The sequence below is a fragment of the Mya arenaria genome, chromosome 14 (assembly GCF_026914265.1).
Source record: "Mya arenaria isolate MELC-2E11 chromosome 14, ASM2691426v1".
NCBI lineage: Eukaryota > Metazoa > Mollusca > Bivalvia > Myida > Myidae > Mya > Mya arenaria.
Genome location: NC_069135.1, coordinates 19854008 through 19865353, shown reverse-complemented (window position 1 = coordinate 19865353; position 11346 = coordinate 19854008). Strand labels below are relative to the sequence as shown.

The 11346-nt window shown below is 34.6% G+C and overlaps 1 protein-coding gene across 1 annotated transcript; it reads left to right on the top strand.

Moving 5' to 3' along the window:
- The first annotated feature begins 3970 nt into the window (after window positions 1-3970).
- On the top strand, window positions 3971-10881 carry LOC128216212 (mucin-3A-like). The gene is made up of 8 exons (XM_052922782.1): window positions 3971-4333; window positions 6852-7241; window positions 7601-7793; window positions 8006-8187; window positions 8578-9090; window positions 9529-9681; window positions 10029-10071; window positions 10472-10881. Exons 1-8 carry the CDS (start codon window positions 4291-4293, stop codon window positions 10527-10529), a joined length of 1575 nt encoding a protein of 524 aa, XP_052778742.1. The 5' UTR covers window positions 3971-4290; the 3' UTR covers window positions 10530-10881.
- Window positions 10882-11346: the final 465 nt, after the last annotated feature.

Genomic DNA, 11346 nt, shown 5'->3' with positions numbered 1-11346 from the left:
TTTCATGCCATATCATTACGATTAACAGGCAAATGTCGAGTCAAACTCTAGATGTCTACGGAGGATAGAGGATCAAATCTTGTGCGACAAATAAACCTTTTAACGACAATATTACAAGACTGACATGCATTTAATATGAGAAGGCCACTGTGGATTGATGTTTCTAGATTTGTTACCCAATGTCCGATTTGCCAGAACGATTTCATTGTTAATAATGCCGAAACCTAACTTATATCGCAAATGAGAAGCAAGAGCGCATTCTGAGTTTGACTGAATACAATCACGCATGGAGTGAGGATCTGCATTTGGTAGGAAATATCCGTGGTTACCAAAATGACTGACAACACAGGAATCGAGTTTGGGCCTTTCGGTAATACCTTCTTTACAAACCTGGAGATGTACTCTGTGCCAATGAACGGAAGAGGTAGATCGTTAAAAGATGACGGGACACATAACAACACTCCGTTTCACATTTTTTCGAGATGAAACAAAATATTGAATACAAGTTCAAGAAAATTGGAGGAGGAATATCATTTCCATTTCAATTTCGATCGACGGACATCTTATCACTCTAGTTTAATCGGACGCTTCAGATACTAAACTTATAAGAGCTGATGCTTTTATTCTATTGAACGATGACATATATTATTTTTAAGACAGATTAAGAAATTGACAATTACTGGAACTCTTGAAAGGGATGACCATACTGCCTTAGCTACTTAATGCAACGAAATCCGATCGACGAAGTTTGCTGAGAAATCGCAATCACCTTTAATGACATTAAGAGGAAGAATGTCATCCCTGATTATTGTCAAGATCATACTGAAATTTAAGAGTGTTTTCTAAACTTTGCTTTTTCCTGGTGCTCCCAGCCGGCCCGGAATGCATCAGCAAATGTTTATGCTGTCATTTTGCAGACAGTTTCATTATTAATAAAATCAGAAGGTGAACAATATCTATAGTGCTGTAGTGCTGAGGAAGCGATGTGATGCAGAAAAGATCTGTCATTGCGCGAGTACAATGTCAAAGGACGGAGGACAAACAAACCAATTTGTATTCACTAGCCATGGCAATGAGTGCCCGGAGCATACCCCATTCACATACACGGACATTCATCATGTTCATTTCAGGTCATTAAAATAGTAGGATAAATGTATCTATCTATGTATGAAGATTGTAAAGTTTAAAGTAATTGCAATGACTTCAAATGGGAAACACTCTTCTTCTTCTCATACGATCCCTGACATTATCCTGATATATCTCTGACTAAGGTTACCGTCGTTATACATCGGGGTTCGTACGCTGCTGTGTGTATAATAGCCGACACTCCAGTCGATTTGTTTGTGCATTGTCATAAGGCTACACATACATTAAAAGGCATGGGTCTTCTACTGAACAGATATACCTCAGTCACCAATTGGAATAACAGATTGTAAAATTGAAGCGCCGTAGTTCAGTAGACAAATTACATAAAGTAAATATATCAACGGAACAGACATCGAGCCTTAACATTGTAACAACTGTACATACCTTAGAACGTTCAGATTCATCAACTGAAGCGGGCGACAGACATGCATGTGAACCTGTGGTGGCAGAAAACAGTATGTTTTATCCTTAGATTAGATATTTTCAAAAATTGAAAATTGAATTTTTGTTTGACCTTGAGAAAATGGCTTTTATATAAAATACAATTACTGTGTTTTATTTTTTGTAAATAAAAGATAACCTGTAAAGAGGCACACTATCACGGATGGGCACACACTTAACGATAGACGCACAATTTCTCAAAACAACAAAGAAATACTTCACAAACATCTAAATATCTTTATTGATAAATGTTGAAGTAACCGCCTCCCAACGATCAGTGAAACATAGAGGTTATTGGAGTTTTTGTAGTTTAAAAGAACTCAACCTCACAGTTTTCCAGATATTCATTTATAATGCAGAATGAATAAAGGCACATTCATTAATATGTCTCTTATTTGCGAATCAGGTTAGATAATGTTCAGGTGATGTTCGGAGCCATAATAACCTTTTGTCTATGGTCTATGTTTATAATCGTCGGTATGTTTGCTTACTACAAATGTAACTCAATACTTCAATATTCTCGACTATAACATTTAGTGTCATGCAAGGTTATAACTTGTTCGTAAAATTGGCAACACCTTAACAAGGAATTACCTGATTTTTTTTTACTTGAATTGTATTGTATTTATTAGATAATTTGTACTGTTCCCTTCAACCCAACTTAGAAATTCCACAACTTCTTAATGAATGGAATTGTAAATGTATCAAACTAAGATGTTTTTGTGAATACGGGCCCTGGCTAACCGAAATCTTTTTCTTCTTCTTTTAGTTCTGCTTCGTCTTAATACTGTATTATGTAACATGAGAGTCTTAATGTTCCACAAATAAGTACATATGCTAGTTATTTATGGCGAATAACGTGTACAATGACAATGCAAGATCGAATCATTTTTTCTTATTTCTTCTTCTATTTTTTTTTATCGTTCTGCGGAATGGTAGCCAATATTTTATTAGTACAATATTAGTGTATTACTATATTACTATATGCCATATAAAACACAGTCTCTTATTGGTCTAGACAGCCATCGACGAATATTTATCATGTTTACTTGGGTTTTCTACAGATATCTATTAGGGCCATCGTGACCCCTCCCCGCGTCTTTTGAAAATGTCCAAGAAAAAACGCGATATCTGTTTGCTAAAATTTCGCCTTTTTTCCAGTGAGAGTTAGTGTAAAATCTGCATTGATGTAAACGAATATACGAGGGATGTTCCAAAATTTCATAGACCATATGTAGAATTTCTGTTTATATTACTATTTTATTAAGCAGACTTAAAAAAGAATGATAAAAAGCAACACCATTATCGCGAGAATTGTCAGACGTTCATTCTGCACCTCATACTCAAGATGACAAATTTGTATAGTTTTATATTTGTTCGTGTTTTTTGTTCTAAAAACATGTTGTAATGCGAGATGGTGCACCCAAATATGAAGTCAGATTATGTAATTTTCAATGACGAAAAAACAACTTTTAAATCTTACTGAAATGCTATTTAAAGTTCTTACTTCTATAACAACAACAATAAAACTTCAGTTCTTTTCTATTTCAAAATCAGTCCATTTTTTCATCTTTCTGTTCTCGGAATACACTTGTATTTTTCTCAATTTACTCATCATCTTATCATCAGGGTGTGTATACCACGTGATAAATTGCGCCATAACTGCTACGTCGGAAGGCAATGTTTTGCTTCAAATGCATAGTTTAAACAAAGATAACTTTGATATTTCTTCACCTTTTTAAATGACACATAGCGCAGTCTACATCGCTTACGGAGATCCGCCTTCGGTCTTTCACCAGAAATTGATTGAGGGTTTAGTTTCTGAAAACACTTCGACAAACCTTTTCACAATACGGCCGTCTGACGGAGAACGGTCAAAACATCATTTTGGAAACAGGTTTGTCGAAGTGTTTGATGAAACTAATCACCCTATAAAACTTCGGTTATAAAACGAAGGCGGGACTCTTTAAGCGGCTTAGACTGCCCTTTGTTTTATTTAAAATGGTAAAAGAAAAGTTATCTTTGATTAAAGTCTTTATTTTAAGCAAAATGTTGCCATCCGACGTTGCATATATGGCGTAATTTAACACGTGGTATACACACACTGTCATGTATTCAGATTCATTTATATACCCAGTTGACTTCTTTAAATTGATAAGTGAATATTAACAGATATTCATTGGCTTATACTGTTCAGATTTATATATTGAATTTTGGCATAGCCTTTGGTTCATTCAACCGATATCATTATTCAATAAGGTTCAACTCGTATGGGAAAATTTATACAAACCAGAACGTCATTTAGGATATCCAATAAAAGGAATGCAATGTCATACTAAAAATACCCCAACGCTTCCCGATATTTGACACTCTCACACTTGTATTCATCAAAAGAATTTAATACAATATACGTTTAAGAACCTTTAACCTAATTGTCTGTGAAAAACCACTAATGATTTGTCTATTTTATTACCATAAACATTTTAAGTAGACGGTGGAGGCATTTAGCAATTAGAATTATATAATGAAATGGACAGTTTAAAAACAGACTATCGTTTTTCACACGTGAATCACGGACCTTTAAATAGTTCTTTGTCAAAGAATCCGGATTCCTTATTCTGAAATTCATTTTTTCCCAGAAGATTTATACCACTTGTGCATGGAACTTGTGCATGTAGTTATAGTATATATATTGACATTGAAATGATTTTTTTCGTGCAATTACTGGCTTTTCATATTGTCCATGGTATGTAGAACATTAACTGTTTATTTTATTGTTATCTTTTTTACCAAACAAAATGTATTTCCGGCTTATACAAGAATTTAAACAAAATTAAAGAATACTTCTCTGTGAAATTAAGCTTAAATATTATAGATTTTCTGACGTCGAAACGGACATTTGTATATCTCTGTTTCAATTATTCTCGATTCCGTAAAAATTAAAGTAGCTGTACGGTTGTTTATGCTTGAAAAACAACGTCTTATTATAATTGATATTATATAAATAAAATTATTGTTAATTGCTAACGAAACTTCGTGAATTCCAATACAACTATGTACTGAATATCCTTCCAAATAGTGCCAACCTGTATACATATACTTTTGATGTTTTGAGGTTGTATGACCTTTGTTAATTAACATTGTCTATTCCGTATGATTCAAATACTTCGGGGTGAATACAGAATCCGTTCACTAACTCATTCAACGGAGTTGCATCTATTACGTTTTATGAGTTGTTGCCAAGCAAAGGAACGTATGACTGTGAAATAATTTTATGATACGTTAGCTATAATGAAAATTCCTTTAATATGAGATGGAAACAATTAGAAAATATATTGTTTATGTTTTAAGCCATCTGCCGCAAGGCCCAGAGTTTTAATCATGTTGCAAAAATTATTATAATGCTCGTCAAAAACCCCACGAACATTCTCTTTGTTAAAATGGCCGCGTTACGTCTTCATGGAATGACAATTATTGTATAATCGTAAAAAGTACCGTTCATGTTTTGTTTTGTGTTTGTGCTTTGACATTTAGTAATTGTTTTTGTATTAGTAATTCTTTTATTTTGCATGGATATAAAACATTTTCTTCTTATTTTGCTCAATTATGTGAATTCTGTAACATCTTACTTCGTTTCGCTGGAGAAGCCTCCCTTGATTTCAATACACAAAAGTACGTAACACATTCATACGCGCAAGCCATTCAATATTTGGACATTCGAGAGGCATATTGAAATAGTCAGATATGTAATAAATGGAATACTACGACAGGATGCCTTTCTGGTGACCTGCACCACGTCTCGTTTGTTGTGTTTACATGTAGCCTTCTCAACCTTAAGTCTTGATGGTTACATGTTTACACACCGAACTCGAAGTGATACATCTCACCAGAAAAGCGTCCTATCATAATACATCATATTTATTGCGTGATATTTACATGACATCAGAATGTTGCGTCATTAAAATAACTAACGTTTATATGTATAAGTACTGATTTTGATCCGGGAAGTTGTATTTGATGCTAGCCCTTCGTGTAGTCTGCAGAAAATCCACTAGAGTTGAATACAACAATCCAGAATAAAACGCAGTAATATTATCAGCCTTTTTATAGGGTTTAAGAAGGACGGGTAAATGTAGATTGTTAATATGAAATACAGTTTCATTCAAGTACACATGAATAACTGTTTGTAATGTGATACAGCGTTTCTACAGACTTATCGTTTAAACGTATGAATTTTGTAAGAGTACGGTGACATGATAACATTTGCATTAGGTCTTTATTTTTGAAAAGAAAATCTCAAGAAGTTTGGGTACATTACAGTGTTGTCAAATTAATGATATTCCTTTTAGATATCGGCGATGACAAAGACAAATTCGGGATCATTAGGCTCGGTGATTTTAAACAAGAAATATATTTGAAAAAAATAAAATAAACGTCGTTCGAGTGATGTTTGTGATATGTTAAAAATCCGCCGTCGGAGCGGGAGGTCGTGGATTCGATCTGTGGTCGCGTCATTCCGAAAGACATTACAAGTTGGTACAAGTAGCTTCCTTGCCTAGTGCTCAGCAATTAAAGGGTAGTGCTAGGAAAAGTATTGGTTTAACATAGGAAAGTTGTATCCCGTGTTCGATGCTTTACACCTAGCACGTAAAAGAACCAAGGGTTCTGTTCGAAAAGGAGCTATGGTATCGCACCCGGACTCCTTGTATCCAAACATTGTCTCTTCCGCGTGTTGTCCCTTCAGCAAAAACAAAGGACCCCGTTGGAAATAAGTGCTTGCACTTTCATAGGTTTCCTTGACCGCAAGTTCTAAAGAAATACATATAGTTTAAAAATATCCAATTTGCTACAAAATCAAATATGATATCTTGCGTAATAATTGAGGCTCTAAAGAGGGTGGCCTATCAATAGGTCAATATTTTGATAGTAAATACTACACATAACAGTACATTGTATTTATTCCTTAAATATGATTAACAACACTATTTTTGTTCTTTGCAACTCAAAAAAATAAGATGTATGTATAAGACAAATTCATGAAATAAACCTGTAATGAAGTCATTACTTATATGCATGAACCGAACGAATTATTATGGATTAAGTTGTTTGACCCAATTATTGATCAATAAAATAAGATATGTCCTAACGATTTTTAACACGAAGGCAACGAGGTATGGAGTTTCATTCGATGACATAACTGATAACTATGAATTTGAAAGAAATCATTTCAGGCTTTGCACGCAAATATGTTATTATATTTTCAGGGACTTTTGCCCTTGGTACTTTATACAAAAGCACCGCTTCTTGTTTCGGCGTTATCTCACCAGCAAGTAATTCTATGTCTTCTTCGTGTCCACCGGGGGAAGTAATTGCAATAAAGACTTTTACCGTCGCCTACAAAGCAGCGGCACTGAATTGCACTTTGGACAGCGTTCGTATCCAAAATCAGTTTCAACTTTGTTGTTCGAACATAACCGAACAAGACTGCCAAATGTCATATAATATTCACCCCAATAATGCAGTTCAGTATATAGAAAAATGCAATGGTAGACGTAGTTGCAACGTGATGGCTACTGTTGTTCTGCCACAAGATTGTATTGGAGTACCTGATCACTATCCAAACTACATGCATATAAACTACTATTGCATACCTGGTAAGTTTGGTCATACACGTCAAATGTAGTTTATCCTCCACGTTTAGTTATGTTTTAAAAAATACATTCTTGAAATGGCGATCCTTCAAACTACATCTAGGTATGAAAATAATTGGAAATGTTTATTGACAGTGATGCACGTGCAACATTTTCACATTTCAAATGTAACAATAGCGGTGAATTATTTCGATGGAAATAAATTCAATTTCCCATTAACATCATCATTTTTTATGCGTATAATAAAACTGACTGTATTAAAAATGTCTGTTCACAATGTTTGATTTTGAAACTTTTCAGGGACTGAACTATCTCTGACGTACCTGCTATTAATTTTTTGATGGCATTTTGTTTATTTTTAGAGACGGGTATTCTTAGCAGCATGTCAGGAACGATAACCTCTACGAGCTTAGGGCAGCATGTTTATTTGCAAAGTCCCGGTTTCAACAACAGTCAGAAGATCCCGTCGGGAAAAACTCTGACTTGCTCTGTCCACACGTGTGATATGGGCTCAAAACTCTCTATAACACTGCGGCAGATTGTGATGGAAAACAAGTATAGTTACCATTCATTAGTATATGAACATTTGAATACGCGTATATAAAACAAATATCGAAAGTATTTTGTTTGCAAAGCAGCATTCTGTTTCTGTGTTCGAACAATGAGTTCATTGAGTTAAGGCAGTCATATTTACCTTGGTTAAAATGTTCTGTTTTATTGTTCTATTTAGATACCTTCATGATAAGTAAAAATGTAAACATCTTAAGGTGGGGTCAATGCCAACAAAGACTTATTGTGAGACGACCCGACGGTATCATTATCGGTATTTGGAACTGTCAAAATAACACAGCTTCGCCGAAAACATTGCAAACAAGCGAACAGTATCTTATCATTCAGCTAGAGAACAGCCTGACATCTGATTTAGGCTCGTTTTGGCTTGGATTTGCTGGTACGTATACCACGGTTTCGGAGTATGAAATATCATTGACCGGTACCACTTTAACAATGCCGTTAGAATTAATAGTTGAAATAAAATGTTAACTTATAAAGAACGTTTAACACCATCATATATTATTCACATGTATGTTATATCCAATTGTTTCTTTCACTGAAGTACGAACTGCTAGTACGAACTCAAGTGCTAATGAGAAACAAAAGAGAAATACCAAATTATTACTATGATCAATGCAACAAATGTCAATGCAAAAAGACACACGGAGCCATAAGCAAAAACAAACTCAAGTTAAAAGTTATATGAATAAATTTTCAACCAATATTTGTAGTTTTTGCAACGGTAAGCGGAAAACCAAGGCATAGGGCATTATTTTCTATCCATCAGGATCCTCCCCGGATGGTAGGGTAACAGTCTCATGTCCTCCTGAAACAAATCCATGTGCTGGTGCCTCTTCAACAATATATTCAACATCGACAGCTATGACGACCACCACCAAAGCAACAACAACAATGGATTCAACATCTACACCAATGACGCCGACCACCACAACCACTACCACAACAAGAACAACAACAGATTCAACATCTACACCAATGACGACGACCACTTCAGCAGCAACAACAACGGATTTAACATCAACACTTTTGACGACCAACACCACAGCAACAACAACAGATTCAACATCTACACCAATGGTGACGTCCTCCACCACCACAACCACCACCACCACCACCACAGCAACAACATCGATCTCAACGACTGCTGGACAATCCAGCACTTCAAATATAACAGAAGAGAATACAACATCAATAATAAATGTAGAAACTTTATCCAATTCGAAAACAACTTTGGGGTCAACACTATTGGACACATCAACTACACCAAAACATAAAAAAGGTGATTTTGTGGAAATAATTCGATCAATTTCATTTCATGCACTATAAAACTTGTATAACAATGACATATTTTGCATAATAATTAAGTATTTACATGTGTATGTTTGTTTTTTTTTCATTTTTTAAGTTTCACAATTATATGATGAAAAGTACAGGGACTGGCACTGTAGTCGAAAATTAAAAAAATAAATAGATAAATAAACCCTGTTAAGAGGCCAGGCCGAACGACCATGAACTAGAGGTATGAACGTAACAACACCACATACATAAAAACCAACACCACAGACCGACCACACACACAACAAAATTGCTTTGCCATCAAACCTTAGTGATTTACAATGAAATTAACAACTTTTAAAGTCTTGTTGAGGGTTTTCTTATCGACGTTTATTCATCATTTTGTTAAAGATAGTTGACGTTTTCAAATGTGTTTATTCAGGTTTGAGGAACGCAAGTATTGGTATCGTCGTAGGAGGAATAGCGGGTTTTGGTCTTATTGCTTTTATACTTTCGATCGTTTTTATTCGAAGGAGGATAAATAATGGAAAGGCACATCGAACTGCCAATCCCCTACCATCGTATCCACGAGCAGGTATTCATACTACCGCATGTAGTTTAATTAATAATAATAATAATAATAATAATTAATAATAATAATAATAATAATAATAATAATAATAATAATAATAATAATAATAATAATAATAATAATAATGATGATGATGATGATAATTGGGAAGATTAGCCCATAAAATGTCCCTTTAAGGTGAGGGATCTGTTATAGATGTACGATTATCGTCCCTATGTTACCATTATGACAGTTAAACATATTCTTATTATCAAAAACCAGTTAATATCACTTTTATAAATTAACAAGGCAGTGTTTATATACGACAGTATATAAGTGTGTCCACAACAAATATATACCTTTCTTTTTAGTACCAATTTGGAACCCCAACGAAACGACAAATCCTGGTTACGCGTAAGTGATATTCGAAAACAATAAATCTGTAAACTTTCAAAATAATTATCTTTACTGATGTGTGTATATGTAAGCATATTTATACTTGCAGTCGGGACTTGCCCATTTGGCGAGTGCTTCGAGAAGAATGTTATTTATTATTTATTTTTTATTTTTGAGGGGGTTGGAGGGGGAGGGGAGAAAAAGAATTTAACGATGGTTAGAACTACCGTGGTTCTTGAACGTGCAATTGTATAACACTGTCACACCAGGCCTCCATTTAACGTCCCCCCCGGATTGACAGTCAAATGTGTTACCACAATACCACAGATCCGCCAGACTTAACTGAAAACACTACCAGAACCTACGTATATGCAAAAGAGATTTAATGCTTAATAAGTAAACTATATATACATTTCAGACCTTCAAGTTCATCATCATACGAGGTTTTTGTTAGAATTGCCGAGGGCGCAAGCTAAAGGACCAACTTCGTTCCTATCCGAAATAGCAACATTTTAAGATGGCTATATGCACATATTGGACTAATTTAAATGAAATTTGATAAATATAATCTTACAGTGAATATTGTGATAAAACTGCTTGTTCGGGAAAAGTTCCAGCCACTTCTGCTATTTCTTTTGTTACCTTTTTGCCAACACGCATTGGTTTAAACTGTGTTTTGCCTGACCTTTTGATATTTTATTTCAAAGTGTGTGTGTGTGTGTGTGTGCGTGCGTGCGCGCGCGCGCGTGTGTGTGTGTGTGTGTGCGGAGATTTCTTTGTCCCAGCAACTCTGAATGTTTGAATACTTGTTTTTATCATGCAAAGTTATCAAAATACACACATAAAAACTACTCTAAAACTTGTTTTGTGTCTTCTTGATTTTAAACATGAAATGTAAGGATTCGTTCGCAGATAGAATATAGTATTATTGATTCAGTTAATGCATGCTTGAATTTTTAAACTAGGCTTTAAATGCGACCTTCCTGGTTTAGAAAAGACGCTAATAAAATCCCCTACATTTGCCGAGATATATCCGATTACCATTATTAAAACAGATATACGTATTATTCACTAAATGGGTAAGCTTTATGAATATAGAAATATAATACTCCAAATACATCACCTACTGTATATATACAATATAATTCAGAAAACAATTACGAATAGTTGGTTTTCCAACCAAGATTGCGAGAGTGGAGACTTTTTGTTTTATTCATACATATTCCTTCACATAAACCATTCTCCTCATCCTAAAAGAGTTATAATGTACACTTACCTGAATGCCGTAGTTCG